We start from the raw sequence: 20102 nt of genomic DNA on the forward strand, positions 1-20102 counted from the left end.
ACTGGCATTTACAATACTGCACAGGGCATCAGCGATTCTGGAGACAGCGATACAGAGTGACAGATTCATTTCCTCCAAGGGTCTGGGCTCTGGTGGCCTGTGTGCCACCCTCCTCCTCGGGCTTGGTTCCGTTGTCATTGGTGCTGGCTTCACTTCATATTTTCACATCCAACTCCTCCTCTTTTGAGTCTAGCAGTTCCAGATACACATTTTTCTGGTACATAAATCTTACACTAACCTTTCAACTAATTTATTCATTTAAGATTGCCAACGTGACTGTTTGATGCCAACTAATATGCCTTATTTTCAAAATACTCTGGCTCCTAGGCTTCTAATTTAAAGGAAATGTGTCTTAATAGGGAACAGACAACAAACAGGCACCAAGATAAATTATCTAACTTCTACGTGGTGGATATCCCCAAATGACTGATGTAGTTGGAACAGATATATAACCCTCTTTTACATAAAGCTATAAAACACATCAAGCAGCTAACACGTAATCCTCTTTTCATGATTAAAATATAAATATTCTAGAATAAATGTTGTTGGATGACTTACCATATGTTTATCATATTATTTTGCCAAACCAAGTTAAAAAGTGTAGATCGTTGTTTAAAACTTTCACTTTCTGTGCTTTTTTTTTAAAAAAAATAGTAACAGAATATGAAGGCCATGCTCTGTCGCTGCTTAAAGAATGTGAGCTCCAAGGATTTGATGGGTAGGTTATATTATCTATAAGTGTCACATAGTTTATATTATTGAGTGTTTTGTTAGTTTTTAGCAGCTACCTATTGGGACCTAGAATTTTAGAAGTTTGTGATGTTAGTAATTAGGCTTTATTTCATTCATAATTTGGTTTTATATGTAGTAATAATTACTATAACAATAATGATGATAATATGCCATGGCCATCCACCTGTCAGGATGTGGCATTGGAAGGAAAGCACAAGGAGAGATCTAATTATAAATGGTGGGAAATCAGTGTACCATCCTATACTTACCTAATGTGCATACATTTGCCTCTATAATCCTTAATTCTTGGCTTTAACCAAGTTAGTACCTGGAAAAGTATCGATGGAAGATATTATCTTGGTCATATGACATAACTATACTATGATCCTCATTTGCAAATTTATTGATAATTTTAATAGCCATCCGTAGGCTAACTTGACTGTGATTGATCTGAGGGTAGATGCTTTATAAAAACAATTATTTACAGAATGGATAAAAGAGGCTGATTTTAATGATCTCTTATGATTTATTTTTTTTTTAAGTCAGTGAGTCTCATCTCATAGCGACCCTATAGGGCAGAGTAGAACTGCCCCATAGAGTTTCCAAGGAGCGCCTGGCGGATTCGAACTGCTGACCCTTTGGTAAGCAGCCGTAGCACTTAACCATTACACCACCAGGGTTTCTACAGGATAGCTATTAGTCGGAATTGACTCCACAGCACTGGGTTTGGTTTTGGTTTAAGTCAGTGAGTTATTCATAGGAGGCGTTGAAAACCATTTTTTGCAACGCATTGTGGGAGTGAACAGAGATTGCTCTAAAACCAAAACCAAACCAGTTGCCCTTAGTTGATTCCAAGTGATAGTGACCCTGTAGGACAGAGTAGAACATCCCTGTAGGATTTCCAAGGCTGTAAATCTTTACGGAAGCAGACTGCCACATTTTTCTCCTGTAGAACGGCTCCTGGTATCAGCTCCTAGGTTTGAAACACCGACCTTTTGGTTAGCTAGCAACTGAGTGCTTTAACCACTGTGCCACCAGAGCTCCTTAGAGATTGTTCACTCGTGTGCAAATATTAGAAACAAGACAAGTGACATTTACTTTAATAGCCATTTTTTAAAATTAGGTGAATCTTTTTTTTAAAATTAGGTGATGTAAAATACTAAAAGTTATATTTTTTTAAGGAAGAATTTGGCAACAGTAGATATTTGAGGATTTTAAAAGGTGACAGTATGGGAATTATTTGTGTCCCATGGTGATGGGGATGGGGCAACAAAAGGCCCAAACGTTAGGAAGGGCATTTGAGCCTTTCAACTACAGTGAAATGCTTTAATCTTCTAAACAAGCTGGTAGAATGTTTTAGGGAGGGAAGTGATGCAAGTAAAACGGAGCATTATCAAGGTTGTTTTCCAGAAATGCTTAAATTTTTTTTATGAGAAAAATAGGAGTTGATGAAAAAGAAAGGTTGGTAATTAAAACATGATTTTTCAAAAAGGAATTTAATTGGAAGGAATAGATTTAGATGGCAATATTAGATAAATATTAAGGATGAGGAGTATGAGGTAGGAAATTACCTTAGAGCCTTATACTTACAGGTAGACAAAAGGAATAATAGGTTACTTTTAGGACATTATCTCACACTATAACATTTAAGAAAAATAATTAGGTGAAGCATGCTACTAGCTACTGACCTTAGTACGCTGCCTAGCCCCAGCCAGCTGGTGAGTGTATGAGGGTGGCTGCATTGCAAAGGAGTCCTTGCCTCAAAACACGATGATATAAATGATGGTATTAATGAATGCTGCAGGTATTTGACCAGGTGTTGTCCACCAGCATTCTGAAGTATTTTGCTGAATGAGGTTTCTATAAATATGTTCTGTTGGTGATTATACTAATAGAAGTATGACAAGGATTAAGCACTTTGCAGACTGAAGACAGGATATTGCTCAAGTGCAGTGTAGTAATATTTTTCTCTTCACCTGAACATATTTAACTCTTTATAAGTATAATATTAAGAAGAGTTCTACTTAACCTGGAGGTGTTGTTATTTTGCAGTGTAATGCTAAGATATGTGTAGATTTGTTAGTTATTACCCACTTTTTTTATAACCAAATAGTTTGGCCTAACCATTACTTGAGTTGAGTTTCCTTGATTTAACTGTTTCTTACCCTAGAGTGTGTGCTGATGTATTTAGGACTTATGACACTTTAAATTTCTAATGCAAGTTATCTATATTCTAATATCATTTAAACAACTCACTTACTTTTGTGGGCTCAGTTTTCCAGTGGGAGCTGATATGGCAGTTAGGATAATTACTGTATTGAAGTGGTCATTTTGCACAACAGTATCTAGAATTACATAGAGAAGTATATGAGGAGAACAATGGAAAGATAGTTTCTTAAGACTTTTCAAAAAAACCATTCTCTAACAAGTAGAATTGTCAAAAATGGAACATTCTACATTGGTGAGGTCCCTGCCCCTGAACCTGTTCAAAGAGAAGCTACAGGAACACATTTTGAAAAATTTATAGAAAGGATCCAAGGATGGGGTAAGGTAACCCCCAAAGGTCTAGAGTACTCTGGCAAAAAAGAAGCTCACATTCCTGTGAGAACTTTAGCCTGAAGCATCTCTGCCTGACTGTAGACAGCTTTTGATAGGGAGTCCTAGGAAATCATCTAAAGGTTCCCAGACATAGACCAGACGGAGGGCTTAAGATCAAAGAAAGAATCTGTATGTAATTCAGTGAAACAGAATGATTGGGTAAATAATGTTTAAGAAGTGCTGCTTGGTAAGATTTGGGAGCATTTTAAATGAGTTATATATGTTTCTATGAAGATGCATTGTGACATATTTCTAAAGCCGAGAGGAACAGTGTATCGGTACTCATGACAGCTGGTGTGCCACTCTAGGGTGTTCTAGCAAACACTCATAGATCCACTGGTAAACTTGTAGGAGCTTCAGATTGTGTATTGCCACCTACTTATACTGGACATGAATAGGATGTTTTCTTTGTATGCAAAAAAAGAGTAATATGCGATCCATATACTTAAAGCAGTAACTATTGATTTTACACATTTGAATGTACTTAAGCTTAATCTGTGGCTTTTCTGCAGTTATAAATGTTCTAATACTTTGTTTCAATGGGATGATACATTATACCGTTTTTTCTTGTTTTATTCATTTCACAATTAACTAAAAAAAAAACAAAACTCATTGCTTTCGAGTCAATTCTGACTCATAGTGACCCTATAGTACAGAGTAGAACTGCCCCATAGGGTTTCCAAGGAGCAGCTGGTGAATTCAAACTGCCAACCTTTTGTTTAGCAGCCATAGCTCATCACAGTTCTTAACCATTCCTCCACCAGGGCTCCTCACCATTAACTAAACCAATCCTGTTGCCCTCAAGTTGATTCCGACTCATAGTGACCCTGTCGGACAGAGTAGAACTGCCCCATAGCGTTTCCAAGGAGTGGCTAGTAGATTAGAACTGCCTACCTTTTGGTTAGCAGCTGAGCTCTTAACCACTGTGCCACCAGGGCTCGTACCATTAGCTAGACCCATACTAAACTAGACATAGTTGGCTAATGCTGACATTTTATGAATTTACCATGATATCTTTACTGCTGAGATAGAAAAAATTTATTTCTTTTCAGTAATTAATAAAGAAAAAGTCCAAATAAAAAATCAAATAAGATATTCAACCTTTCAAAGATGTCTGTGGTTGGCTCAAGTGGTTAAGTGCTCAACTACCAGCTGAAAGGTTGGCAGTTAGAATCCACCCAGAATTGCTTTGGAAGACAGGACTGGCAATCTGCTTCTGAAAGCCCACAGCCTTGAAAACCCTATGGAACACGGTTCTACTCTTCATGCAGGGGGTCACTTTGAGTCAGAATGACTCAGTGGCAATTAACAACAACATCGGTTGATGGGCATATATATAAACACCCAGTTTAGAAATATATCTTTCTCATTGTTCTTTGAAAAAGATGTAAGGTATTAAAACCTCAAGTTATACTTTTCTAGACAGATTTATTCTGCTTCAGGCCATGGCAAGAAGGAGTTTACTTAATCTGAAAAGCAAACAAACAAAAAAACAAGAAATACTCACATAAAGGATTACTGTAATATTATTTATGCTTTAGAGTAACCCTTAAAAAAAGCCAAGTGCAGTTAAATTTGCTCATTATAAAAGATTAAAAACAAAACAAAACAAAAAACACCTTTTCTTGTGGTATCCAGGAGATATATTTCCGCTAGCATGCCTCTGCCATGATGTGATGAACCGAGCTGAGGAACTACCCCAGCTTTAGACTGTGCATACACTTCCATTCTGCTGGACCTTTGTAGGCCTTCAGTTTGAGACACCTGCTTTCAGTAACGCAAAATCTCCCTCCTTTGGGGTATATTGGTGATATTTTGTACTTAAGGTTAATTTGCATCTTTTAAATGCAAATGCTTGTGAAACAAATTACTGATATCTTACGTACCGCTTTCATGGATTTTTTTTTTTTTCTTTCTCTCTATATGTCTACTTGCTATGAGGTCTTAAAAAAACATTACCAGCACTAACTAGGGTAAAAGGGTGGTAACACTAATTTTAAAAGTGTCACATAGCATACTGTCAAGGAGCTGAAAACCAGTTCAGGTGTACAATTACTAGGTTCATATATTACTGATAATTAGCAGTACCTTAAATTAAAGCTCCATATTTTACATAAATTTTTATGATGTCTTTTAACTTGAGAATTAGCAGGATTTTATGACTTTGGTTGTGTTAGTCAAATGAATTGCAGATAACAGGATATTAACATAATCAAAATGAGAATCATGGGTTTTTGGACATTAATAGAGCAATTATGCTGGTCAGATCTGAGTGAATGTATTCAAATTATTAATCCATTTTTGGATTAATGGGACTAAATAATTTGAACTGGCCTGGCACCTAACAACAACAAACTAATCCATTTTAAAATATTTTGTATATATGGGTTGTCTAGGCATTCCATTTGTGAAGTAAAATTTCTCCATGTAGTGCTGTGTGTGTTTGTCGTGTGTGGTAGGGTCATACTAGTGTCTTCGTATTCACTGACACATACTAAAATATTTGAGAATGTGAGTAGTCATTAATATATAAAATTAATACAAAAATTTTGAAGCATAGATTTCATGAGTTACTACCAATTATTTTTGAGATTTTCTATCCTTTTGCTTAATTTCTTTTCTTCTAGGGTTGTCTGTGTTGGAGGAGATGGATTTGCCAATGAAGTAGCTCATGCTTTGCTCCTGAGAGCCCAGAAGAATGCTGGGGTGGAAACAGACTACCTCCTGACCCTTGTCAGAGCACAGCTTCCTCTCGGTGTAATACCAGCAGGCAAGGCAGTGGCCATAGATTTGTTAAACTGAACCTCCCTCCCATCTTTCCCTTTCTTACTTCTTAACCTAGGCAGTGTAACATGTAGTTAAAAGAACAGACTCTGAAAGATCCACATTTAACTTCTGGCTTCTCCACTAACAAGTATGAGGCTTTGGACAAATTATTTAATCTCTTTGAACCTCATTTTTCCAATCTGCAAAATAGGGATAATATTTACTTCATTACAAGGTTGTTATACTATTAAATTAGATGGTGTGTGTGAAGGGTTTAACGCATAATTAAACAATTAATAAATGCGATTGTTATTATTTTACAAGAACTATTAATTCGACTGGAAGGGGTATCAGACTGCTAGAGGATGAGATTCCTAGGGGCAAACATTTTCTTCTTTTTATTCACTGCTGTATCTCTAGCACCTAGAACACAACATATGATGAATGCTCAATACAGTTTACTAAGTTAATTAATATAAAGAAGCCTTTATAGAATAAGTAACGCTTGAATTAGGCCTTAAAATAAGTAGGATCTGGTCTGAAAAGGGAGCCCTGGTGGCACAGTGGTTAAGAGCTGGGCTGCTAACCAAAAGGTCTGCAGTTCGAATTCACCAGCCTCTTGTTGAAAACCCTATGGGGCAGCTCTACTCTGTCCTAGAAGGTTGCTATGAGTTTTTCAGACCAAAACAACAACAAAAGAACAAACCTGTTGCCGTCCAGTTGATTCCGACTCATAGTGACTTTGTTTGTTTATTTGTTGTTTTTTGGTCTGAAAAACTTATTACAACTCTTTAGGACAGAGTAGAACTGCCCTCTAGGGTTTCCAAGGAGCCACTGGTGGATACCAGCTGCCAACCTTTTGGTTAGCAGCCAGACTCTCAACTCCCAGGGCTCAAGTTTGCTATGAGTCAAAATTGACTCGAAAGCAATAGTTTTGGTTTTTTTTTTTTTGGGGGGGGGAGTTGGCATGAAAATGAGTTACTTTCTTGGCTGCAAAAATAACCAGCGCAAAGGCAAGAAAACTCACCAGTGCTTGGGGATAGAAAACTAGCCATTCCAGGGGAGATAAACCAAAAAAAAACCAAACCCATTGCTGTTGAGTTGACTCCGACTCATAGCGACCCTATAGGACAGAGTAGAACTGCCCCCACAGAGTTTCCAAGGAGTGGCTGGTGGATTTGAACTGCCAGCCTTTGGGTTAGCAGGCATAGCTGGCTATAGCTCTTAATGGGAGATAATAGTGTCAAAATAGTCCCAAACCTTGGAGGCTCCTAGATGCCGCAGTTAGGGGTCTGAATTGTATTTGCTAAGCAAATTTTGATAAAGGAACAAGGGGAGGTTTTAGAACAAGGAACAACTTGACAGAAGCTTGTTCTAGGAGGCTCCCTTTGGCCAAAAGGTGCATGATGGTTAGGGAAAGCAGGCAGGAGAAACTAGAGATCAGAGTGGGGAGAACAGATAGAGCAACATCGGGGTCTAGAAATGAAGAACATGTTTTTCTCAAGTTTATTATGTTATACAACCCACTCATTTGAAATTATTATTTGAATAAAAAACAGTGACGGAAATTGGTATTTTCTCCATTTTTAAAACATCACACACATTATCTCTAAAAGAAAAGCAGAAAATGTTTCCTATGAAAACAGAAAATAATGCATGTGGTTAAAAAAAATGAGCATTGAATCCATTTGATGACCACATTTATCTAGTATGGACATCAGTGTATTTAGTATTGTTATTAAGCTGACAAAGAACGAATGTGTTTTTAGAGCATAAAGATATTCAAAGGAGCATTGAGAGTATAAAGACTTTCAGAAAAGCATGAATGTGAGAGGAGAAAAAGTAGGATGCATCTTCATAATTTTAAAACATATGGAAAAACCTAGAGTAACCTCTAGTTGAAGACAATGAAGTCACTTCAAATAAAAAAAAAAAGCGAGAGAAGGATGCATTTGGGGCCAGTATTTTGACCTTTTCGTGTCATTTTAGTAGCTCTGACTGTGAGGGTGGAACCTTTCCAGCGTTTCCCTTCATGCAGATTAAATGTGCTTAGATTACTATTTCTCTTGATTAGATTATTCATTAATTGTTATGCATTTAAAGTGAAAAGATGGGTGCCCTTAACTTGGCTGCAAAGATGGGTGGTTATTTTTAAGCATGTTTCTGATTTTGGTAGCGTTCTATATACATAGTGGATATTTGTAGAAATGCCATCTTAAGGCTTTTTGTTTAGAATATATAGCAGAGTGCCAAAACTCTAATAGTTGTGTAGGAGTTCCAGTTTACTGGTTCCATCCACTAAGAGAAGGAAATCATGTACAGAAGTATCTAATATGAGGACTCTATGCCTAGACAGGGCTTTGATAGAATGGGAACAAGAGGTAGGCAGTAAGTTTCTGAGCTTCTGAACAAGGAGACGGCCTGTCTTTGAAGCCATTTACCTCCTGAAGAGAGACACCCAGAGGGAGAGTGTTTAGTAAATTACTCCATTGAGCCAACAGACTAAGCCGCTGAATTATGGCCCGACTCAAATGGATCAGATGTGAGGAAGACTGTATTTGAACTGCTGGCCATTAGCAATGGTGTTGGTTGCTATGGGAACTGGTGCTAAGGAACTATATAGAGAGATTCCGATTAAGGGGGGATGGGGAGGGAGAAAAAAGCCTGAGAGGACATAAAAATAAAAAAGCAACCCAGTTGTTGTAAAACAAGGCTCAATCCACATAGTGATGGTTGTGAACCGATATTCCTATAAAAAAAAAAAAAAGAAATTGAATTTTTTTTATAGTTCACATAAATAAATGCATGCTTTCCAATTAATTTGATGAGAATAAAATATTGCCAAGGGACTGTTAATTTCTATGATATTTCAGGCAAAGAACCAAAGTGTAGGTGCAGTTTTCATGAGAATTTTAGATATGCTTGACTAGGAAGTCATTACATCACATTTATCTATTTGGTTGTGGGAGACATTAACAGCCTTATGAATATTCATGATGTCTGGTTAATTAAGTTAATTGTTCTGCAGAAGTGCTCGCACTTCCAAGGACAATTTTTTTTTTTCCTTTTTTGCCTCTGTAGTTTCTGCCTGGTACCTTCATCTGTCATGCTTTACATGAACTGCTACTTCTGTTCTCACTCTTTGTATGAGGCACATTTTAGCAGATCTTAGGAGGGGGTGGTGGGCAAAGGAGTTGGTAGTGTTAAGAAAAATAACTTTGCAGGCTAATTAAAATGTTTACCTTGAGGTGGAACATTTATAGCTTTTGTGAGAATGTTAAAATTACATCGTTGCTATTTGTGTGAGCAGCATGTTCTTTTGGCATGTAGACTTCTTTTCAAATAGAGTACAATTTCCTGAAACAAAATGTGATCCATCTTTTGGATGATCCGAACAAAAATACAGGACAATGTATAGTTTTACAGGAGCCCCTGATTGACACATACAGTTAAGTGCTCACCTACTAAAGGCTGGCTGTTCAAACACACTCAGAGGCACCTGGGAAGAAAGGCTTGTGGATCTGCTTCCAGAAGGTCACAGCCTTGAAAACCCTGTGGAGTGCAGTTTACTCTTACACACATTTGGTCCCAGTGAGTCAGAATTGACTCAAAGTCCCCTAACAACAACAGCAACATAGTTTCACAATTTTAAATAGTTGTTCCTTCTGATCTTTTCTTTTTTTCTTCACAGTATAAAAGAAACTGTGTTTACAGATTAAGGTGTAGATTAATCAGAGTAGAATATGACTAAAATAATTTTTCTGTATTGTGGCCCTCCCTCTTTTTACTGCTGAGCTCTACAGAATTAAGGAAAAGTTGCAAGGGGTTCTCTAGCATTCTAAGAAGGATTTGGGCTTGGTTGTACTCATCATACTTAAAACTCACAGAGAATTAAAACAAACAAACAAAAACCATTGCTGTTGAGTCAATTCTGACTCATAGCAACCCTACAGGACAGAGTAGAGCTGCCCTCATAGGGCTTCCAAGGAGCGGCTGGTGAATTTGAACTGCCAACCTTTTGGTTAACAGCCAAGCTCTTAACCACTGCACCACTAGGGCTCCCACAGGGAATTAATATGATCTTTATTTTCTTGAATTATGATGTGTGTCATTCTTTACTGTACATGACAACATTACATTATGTTTTTTAATAGCCTTTCTAGAGGAATGCTTTTATAGTCTACTCCTAATTAACCATGATAATGGGGGAAGTATATTTCATGGAGTACTGCAATCTATCGATAATCCTAAATATCTCACTCTAATTATGTGACCACCTCCAAAACCTTTACCATAAATCTGTTTGGGAAGCAAAGATAGGTTGATTTGTTTCCTCTCTTTTTCCTACCCATTCCAGATTAATTAGCAATTAGATAGCCAAAGGGCAGACTGTAGAGGGCCAAAGAAAGGGCTTGGTTAATTGATGCCTGAGTAACAAGTTTCTACAGTACATATTCTCAAATGTTAGGGCATATTAAGAGTCATCTTAAGCGCTTACTAAAACACAGATAGTCAGCCTCACTTCCAGACATTCTGATTCTGTAGGTTGGAGGCGTGACTCATGAAATTGTATTTTTAACTAGCTCCCAGGTAGTATCGATACTGCTGATCCGTGGAGCCAACTTTGAATATCTTTATTCTAGAGGAGTACCTCAAAATTTATTGTGTAAACAAACCACCTGGGGATCCTTGAAATGCAGAGTTCGATTCAGTAGTCTGGAGTGGGGCCTGAAATTCAGCATTTTAACAAGCTCCAGGTCGCATTCATGCTGCTGGATCTTAGACCATGCTCTGAGTAACAAAGGTCAGAGCATAAATTCCATAATTGCATTTTACTGAATCCAACCGTAAATGTTTACCAATGGAGTAAGGTAGACTCTACTTTTCTTTGCATTGGTGTTACTACAGTTCTGACAACCATTAATGCTTAGATAGCTGTCCAATGATGATGATTTTAATGAAAGTCTTGGTTGATAGTGGCTGAGGTGCTACAGCTTCTCCAACTGAGTAACGCAAGCATATATCAGTTCAAAATGATGCAAATTGAATCAGTTACAAGTTATTCTGCCACTATGTACATTGGGGAGTGCTTGGATGGTACAAACAGTTGATCCCCTTGGCTGCTAATCGAAAGGTTGGAGGTTCAAGTCCACCCTAAGATGCCTTGGAGGAAAGACCTGTCAATCTACTTCCAAGAGATCAGCCATTGAAAACTCTGACACACATGGGTTTGCTGTGAGTCAGGGGTGACTCGACAGCAGCTGATTTGATTTTTTTTCCATCTACGCACTGGCTTCTTGAACCACCCAGGAATGCTCCTGATTGACTAGTCAGGGATTAACCTTTTACCCGGATAACTGTAATGCATATCACATCTGTGCTTCCACAGCTCTTGGCTTTTATTGGACTTCTATGTTTCCTGTATTTCTTCTTTTTTTAAAAAAACAAAAAACTATACTTTGGTTCACTCTTTTCTTAAAAATTTTAAACTCCTATTACCTAGAAGGGCTAACTGGTGTTTTCCTCTTCTGAAGCAAACTGAGATCTCAGACCACATGCAGGAACTTGACTCGGGAGAGTTCTTTTGACTTGTATTCTGGTGGGAAAAATCCATGTGGAACTTAAATTATCCCAGTGATCATGAAACCCAGAAATCAGTCTATAATGCTTTAATACAGATTTTCATACTAGAAAATACCATGGGACTAAATATTTTCTTCACCTGGGAGGCCATTTCTCAGACAATAGAGGAGATTCTCATTTAGATGGAGAGTGAATCTCTAAGATTCATAGAATGTATTTGGAGTATACCTCTTGTATGTTACAGCAATTTCAATTTTTTCTTAGTTACTGTTTGAATTTCTCTTACTTATTAAACCTGTTGCTGTTGAGTTCATTCTGACTCATAGCGACCCTATAGGACAGAGTAGAAATGCCCCATAGGTTTCCAAAGAGCAGCTGGTGGATTCCAACTGCTAACCTTTTGGTTAGCAGCTGTAGCACTTAACCACTATGCCACCAGGGTTTCCCCATGTGTCTGTCAATTTGCTGTACTCTGGGGGTTGGTGTGTTGCTGTGATGCTGGAAGCTATGCCAACAGTTTTCAGATACCAGAAGGGTCACCCAGGAAGGACAAGTTTCAGCTGAGCTTCCAGACTAAGACAGACTAGGAAGAAGGACCCGGCAGTCTACTTCTGAAAAGAATTATCCAGTGAAAACCTTATGAATAGCAGTGGAACATTGTCTGATATAGTGCCAGAAATTGAGCCCCCCAGGCTGGAAGGCACTCAAAAAATGACTCGAGAAGAGCTGCCTCCTCAAAGTAGAGTCGACCTTAATGACGTGGTTGGAGTAAAGCTTTCGGGACCTCCATTTGCTGATGTGGCATGACTCAAAATGAGAAGAAACAGCTGCAGACATCCATTAGTAATCGGAACCTAGAAGGTACGAAGTATGAATCAAGGAAAATTGGAAATCGTCAAAAATGAAATAGAATGCATAAACATTGATATCCTAGGCATTGGTGAGGTGAAATGGATTGGTATTGCCCATTTTGAATGGAACAGTCATATGGTCTACTATGCGGGGAATGACAACTTGGAGGAGAGGAATGGTGTTGCGTTCATCGTCAAAAAAACATTACAAGATCTGCCCTGAAGTACAACGCTGTCAGAGATAGGATAATATCCATATGCCTACAAGGAAGACCAGTAAGTACAACTATTATTCAGATTTACACACCAACCACTAAGGCCAAAGATGAAGAAATTAAAGATTTTTATCAGTTTCTGCAGTCTGAAATTGATAGAACCAGAATGCATTGATAATTCCTGGTGATTGGAATGCGAAAGTTGAAAACAAAGAAGAATCGGTAGTTGGAAAATATGGCCTTGGTAATAGAAACACTGCTGGAGATCAAATGATAGAATTTTGCAAGACCAACAACTTCTTCACTGCAAATACCTTTCTTCACCAATGTAAACGGTGACTGTACACATGGACTTTGCCAGATGGAATACACAGGAATTAAGTCGACTACATCGGTGGAAAGATATGATGGAAAAACCAATATCATTAGTCAGAACAAGGCCAGCAGCCAATTGTGGAACAGACCATCAATTGTTCATATGCAAGCTCAAGCTGAAACTGAAGAAAATCAGAGCAAGTCCACGCGAGCGAAAATACGACCTTGAGTACATCCCACCTGAATTTAGAGACCATCTCAATAATAGATTTGTTGCATTGAACACTAATGACCAAAGACCAGATGAGCTGTGGAATGACATCAAGGACATCATACCTGAAGAAAGCAAGAGGTCGATGAAAAGACAGGAAAGAAAGAAAAGACCAGATGGATGTAAGTGGAGGCTGAAACTTGCTCTTGAACATTGAGCAGCTGAAGAAATGAAGTAAAAAAACTGAACAGAAGATTTCAAAGGACGGATCAGGAAGACAAAGTAAAATATTATAATGACGTGCAAAAAAGCTGGAGATAGAAAACTAAAAGGGAAGAACACACTCGGTGTTTCTCAAGCTGAAAGAACTGAAGAAAAAATTCAAGGCTTGAGTTGCAATAGTGGGGAAAATATTAAACAATGCAGGAAGCATCATAAGAAGGTGGAAGGAATACAAAGAGTCGTTAATACCAGAAAGAATTGGTCAACGTTCAACCATTTCAAGAGGTAGCATAATAGATCAGGAACCGATGGTACTGAAGGAAGAAGTCCAAGCTGCCCTGAAGGCATTGGCAAAAAACAAGGCTGCAGGAATTGATGGAATATCAATTGAAATGTTTCAACAAATGGATGCAGTGTTGGAAGTGCTAACTCGTCTACGCCAAGAAATTTGGAAGACAGCTATCTGGCTAACCGACTGGAAGAGATCCATATTTATGCCTATTCCCAAGAAACGTGATCCAACTGAATGAATGTGGAAATTATAGAACAATATCATTAATATCACATGCAAACAAAAATTTTGCTGAAGATCATTCAAAAGTGGCTGCAGCAGTATATCGGACAGGGAACTGCCAGAAATTCAGGCTGGATTCAGAAGAGGATGTAGAACTAAGGATATCATTGCTGATGTCAGATGGATCCTGGCTGAAAGCAGAGAATACCAGAAGGGTGTTTACTTGTGTTTTATTGACTATGCAAGAGTATTCAACTCTGTGAATCATAACAAATTATGGATAACATTGAGAAGAATGGGAATTTCAGAACACTTAATTGTGCTTATGAGGAACCTGTACATAGATCAAGAGGCACTTTTTCAGACAGAACAAGGGGATATTGAGTGGTTTAAAGTCAGGAAAGGTGTGCATCAAGGTTGTATCATTTCACCATACTTACTTAGTCTCCATGATGAGCAAATAATTCAAGAAGCAGGACTACATGAAGAAGAATGCAGCATCAGGATTGGAGGAAGACTCATTAATGACCTGCGTTATGCAGATAACACAGCCTTGCTTGCTGAAAATGAAGAGGACTTGAAGCACTTACTGATAAAGATCAAAGACCACAGCCTTCAGTATGGATTACACCTCAACATAAAATGAAAACCCTCACAACTGGACCAATAAGCCGCAACATGATAAATGGAGAAAAGATCGAAGTTGTCAAGGATTTCATTTTACCTGGATCCACAATCAACCCCCATGGAAGCAGCAGTCAAGAAATCAAAAGACGCATTGCACTGGGCAAATCTGCTGCAAAGGACCTCTTTAGAGTGTTGAAAAGCAAACATGTCACCTTGAACACTAAGGTGCTCCTGACCCAAGCGATGGTATTTTCAGTCACACCATATGCACATGAAAGCTGGCCAATGAATAAGGAAGACCAAAAAAGAATTGACGTCTTTAATTGTGGTGTTGGCGAAAAATATTAAATATACCATGGACTGCCAAAAGAACAAGCAATCTGTTTTGAAAGACGTACCAGAATGCTCCTTAGAAGTAAGGATGGCGAGACTGTGTCTTACATACTTTGGACATATTGTCAGGAGGGATCAGTCCCTGGAGAATGACAACATGCTTGTTAAAGTACAGGTCAGTGGAAAGAGGAAGACCGTCAACGAGGTGCATTGACACAGTGGCTATAATAATGGGCTCAAGCATAACAAGGATTGTAAGTATGACACCGAACTGGGCAGTGTTTCGTTCTGCGGTACAGAGGGTCACTGTGAGTCGGAGCTGACTTGACGGCACCTGACAACAACAACACTTACTTATTATGTATTTGTTCTACTCTCCCAAGCCATTCTTATGTTTTTGGTGCTCATTTTGGTACAGATGTTAAAAGCCCAGTCATTAATGTTGAATGAAGTAGGCTTTGATATAACTAGCATTTTTTAGGTAGAAAATACAGACATTTCATGATGGAAAGGCTATGAGAAAGCTGCTACTATAAACAATTTCCTAATACTTAAGTTATTTGAAGATTCAATGAATAATTCAGCAAACGTTCAATGTGCATATAAGCCATGAATAAAAATGACATTCTCTACACTCAAGAAATTCAAAGTGAAGGGGGATCAACCTCCAAATCAAATCCAAAGTAATAGTACAATGTCATATATGCTATGGATACACCTGAGAAGAAGCAATTAGTTATGTCCTGAGGGAGTCAAGAAAAGCAACAAAGAAATGACGTTAAAAACTTTTATTCTCATGATATAGTATATTCATTACTGCCCGTATTTGAAATTTATATCTCTCCTCCTGGTTTATTCTTCTATGAGTTTGTTAGACACTTACCTTTTAAAATTTTTTAATATTTTTCAATCCACAGTATCTAAAGTTTCTAAATTGCCATGAAATGAAGTCTTCTTTATTAAGGAAGGTTTTTTACCACTTGTTATGGATTAAATTGTGTACCCCAAAAATGTGTATCAACTTGGCTATGCCGTGATTCCCAGTATTGTGTGGTTGTCCTGCATTTTGTTGTCAGATGATCCTGTGTTGTAAATCCTAACGTCTGTGATATTAATGGGAAACCCTATGGGGCAGTTCTATCCTGTCCTTTAGGGTCACTATGAGTTGGAATTAACTTGAGAGCAATGGATTTTTTTGTATGACATTAATTAGGCAGAATTAGAGGCAGTTATGTTAATAAGGCAGGACAAAATCTATAGGATTAGGTTGTATCTTATGTCAACCTCTTTTGAGATATAAAAGAGAGAATTGAGCAGAAAGGAAAGGGACCTTATTACCACCAATCAAGAAGAGCCAGGAGCAGAGCATATCATTTGGACCAAGGATCCCTGTGCTGAGAAGCTCCTACACCAGAAGAAGGTTTATGATAAGGGCCTTCCCCCAGAGCTGACAGAGAGAAAGCCTTCTCCTGGAGCTGGTGCCCTGAATTTGAACTTCTAGCCTCCTGAACTATGAGAAATTGAACTTCTGTTTGTTAAAGCCATCTACTTGTGGTATTTGTGTTATAGCAGCAGCACTAGATGACTAAGACACCAATGGAAAAAATATATACATACACATATGAACCAAACCCATTACTGTTGAATCAGTTCTGACTCATAGCAACCCTACAGGACAGAGTACAACTGTCCCAATAAGGTTTCCAAGGCTGTTAATCTTTACGGAAGCAGACTGCCACATCTTGCTCCTGTGGAGCTGCTGGTGGGTTCAAACCACCAACCTTTAGGTTAGCAGCCAAGCACTTAACCACTGCACCACCATGGCTCCTCTGCATATATACACACCTATATATATATGCATAATATACATACACATATCCGTATATCCATATTCTAGACACATACAAATACATGCGTGCAGACATCCACCACATGATACACATACATACGGGGTAGATTATCCAATAGGCAAGGTAAGCAAGTGCTTACCAGGTCATCTGCAGTGAACAGTTTCACATTTTTCCACCACATCAAAGATTCTTCTTGTAAGTATGGCTGGCATCTTTCTCTTCCATCCCCATAGCACCGTCTTACAGAATCAAAGCCTGTTTTCAAATTTACAGTCCCTGACATGTAAACTGTTCACTACAGATTAATAAGTATGCACAAGTAAGCCAGTGCTTTCCTTGCTTATTGGGTAATTCGCCCCTGCATATACACAGGCAAGTATAGTAAAAAGTGAATTTGAAAAATGCTCAGAATTCCAATACAGATGACTGAATTATAGGCTCCCAATTAAATTCATGAACAAAAGTTTGCTTAGTTGATGTGTGACTTTCTACAATTGAGGTATGTTCTTTGAAACAGCAATTATCAGAAACTTTATAATAATATGACACCATCTGAAAACAATGATTAGTCATTAATAGCACTAAAAGTAGGGAAACCAGATGCCATATCTCCTGATGTAATGCAATAGAAAGTCAACAGGAAGTATGTAATATTCTTGCCCCAAAATTAAACCTGAGCCTACTTAAGACTCAGATCCAACTGCCAATTTACAGAAAATAAGGAGAAAAAATTGTGTTAAACCTAGAATTAGTCAAATCTAGCATGTGAGAAATTTCACAGGACAATTGATCCGATTTCTTCAATGTATAAATAACATTTTAAAAAAAGGGGGGGAACTATAATAGATTTAAAAAAGATTTAAGATAGATGTTAAACCAAATATATGTGACTTTATTTAGATCCTAATCCAAACAAACCAACTGGAAATGACTTTTTGAGACAATCAGGGAAAACTGAACATGGCTTGATATTAGGTCCTTATTTTGGTATTATTAATCAATTGTTAATTTTTTAGGGTGTGATAATACTGGTTTGATACTTTTTTTAAAAGTCCTTATCTGTTAGAGATATACACTGAAATATTTAGAAGTAAAGTGATATGATGTGAAGTATTTGAAAATGCTTCAGCAAAATGTTGGTGGGGAGAAAAACAAGAATGACAAAAAAAATGACAACTTTTTTATTGTGGGAGTTGATGCTAACATTCTCCTTACTTTTTCTGCATATTTGAAGATTGTCATAATAAACAAACAGAAAAGTTTATGAAGGACATAGATCCTACTTATATATAGTTTTTTGTTGTATCTCAGTGATGAATATATGTTAGATGATCAATAGAAATTTTTGACCCATGCTCAAATTTCATTCCTTAGAGAATGAAAAGAAGGGAACTATATGGTATCATTTTCTCACCTACAGTAATGTATTTCCATTCCTCTACCATGTAACCTAGTTGCATTGGATAAGTCTTTGGAAATGATTGTGGGGAAAAATACAGATGCATACATATTTTTCACCATTGAAGTAACAGAAAAGGCCTATTTTTCCATCTTTTTTTCCTAAGTTTTGATGTATATGATTTATTTAGGTTAGAAGTTTAAAATTTTATGAGCTTAGTCACTTGGAGAACCATGTGGATTCCTATTCATAGCACTTCTGACTCATTAGGTATGGGGTACTAACTAGTTGCCTACAAGCCAACTCCGACTCATGGTGATCCCATGTGTGTCAGGGTAGAACTGTGCTCCACAGGGTTTTCAATGACTGATTTTTTGGGAAGTAGATGGCCAGGCCTTTCTTCCAAAGTACCTCTGGACTCAAACCTTCAACCTTTTGGTTAGCCAAGTTAACCTTTTGTATCACCCAAGGATTCTGAGAATGGGGTAGGGCCCTGAAATCTTCGTTTATAATAACCAGCCCAGATGATACAAGGGCTTTTTTGATTCTGAATAACTGTAGCAGGTTAATTTATAATAAGTTACAACTTTCTTACAGTTCCTTAGCAGTTGCTACTGGTGTAGCTTTCTGTGCTCTGGGTTCTTCAGGGTTTCTGAGAAACAACCTCCGTGTGTTTCTCAGTTTAATTTTTACTAAATGTATGGACTAGATACATGTATAAGGTTTTAAAAGTCCAATACTACAGGGTTTGTAATGAAAGCAGCAAACCCTGGCCCTGCCCCTCCCTTGAAAAAGCGTCCATTACTTTTTCACCCAAACATCGCCTAGTGGCGTCTGTATAAAGTAAGGCACTGACAGTACACTGACCGTGCGTGTCTTAACACTGATTTGCAGGCTCTACTAATGTATTGGCACATTCTCTTCATGGAGTCCCTCACGTGGTAACGGCAACTTTGCACATTATCATGGGTAAGGCTTCTTCCAAATAAGTTAATGCTTTATTAGGATGTTTTTATTTATGTAAGAAAAGACAGTTTATATCTGTGAGCCTTGTCTAAGGAAAAACAGGCTCTTTGTCTCTCAAAGCAGAGAAACATTTTGCTAAAAGACAAAAGTTGATTAGGCAAAGCTTCACTGTTTGGATGGCCTATATTTTCAGAATAAAAGCTTCTATAAAGAGCAGTGTCATGGATTGAATTATGTCCGCCCAAAAATGTGTGTATTAATTTGGCTGGGCCATTACTCCAGGTATTGTGTGATTTTCCTAGATGTCGTAAATCCTGCCTGTATGATGTTAATGAGGGAGGATGGGCAGCAGTTGTGATAGTGAGGCAGGACTCAGTCTATAAGATTGGATTGTGTTTTGGGGCAATCTCTTGAGATATAAAAGACAGAAGTGAGCAGAGAAACAGGGGAACTTCATACCACCAAGACAGCAGTGCCAGAAGCAGAGTGAGTCCTTTGAACCCGGGGTCACTGTGCGCAGAAGCTCCTAGTCCCGGGGAAAACTGATGAGAAGACCAACAGAGAGAGAAAGCCTTCCCCTGGGGCTGACAGCCTGAATTTGGACTTTTAGCCGACTTTACTGTGAGGAAATAAACTTTTCTTTGTTAAAGCCATCTGCTTGTGGCATTTCTGTTATAGCAGCATTAGATGCCTAAGACAAGCAGTAAATGAAGTTTTACTGTAGTCTTATAGAAAAAAAATATTTTAACAATGCTCAAAAGTCACAAATTTATGAGCAGATCAAGAAAATCCATGTATATAGTTTAAATATACCAGATATTATTGTTTGACCGTACCCTTACTCTAGGACTGGGATTATGTTGTTTAAAAACAGAAAAAAAGCGCAATGAAAAAATTTTTAGCTTGTACAAGTCCACTAG

At 37.9% G+C, this 20102-nt stretch overlaps 1 protein-coding gene across 1 annotated transcript in view; it reads left to right on the forward strand.

Annotated features, from left to right (window-relative positions):
- Nucleotides 1–20102, forward strand: part of CERKL (ceramide kinase like) — a 123514-nt gene that overhangs the window by 92706 nt on the left and 10706 nt on the right. Inside the window, exons 3-5 of the mRNA XM_064287442.1 lie at nt 655–718; nt 5922–6100; nt 19111–19185. Of these exons, the coding sequence (XP_064143512.1) occupies nt 655–718; nt 5922–6100; nt 19111–19185 (318 nt within the window). The remainder of the gene's footprint in view (nt 1–654; nt 719–5921; nt 6101–19110; nt 19186–20102) is intronic.

This window comes from Loxodonta africana, chromosome 6, assembly GCF_030014295.1.
Source record: "Loxodonta africana isolate mLoxAfr1 chromosome 6, mLoxAfr1.hap2, whole genome shotgun sequence".
NCBI lineage: Eukaryota > Metazoa > Chordata > Mammalia > Proboscidea > Elephantidae > Loxodonta > Loxodonta africana.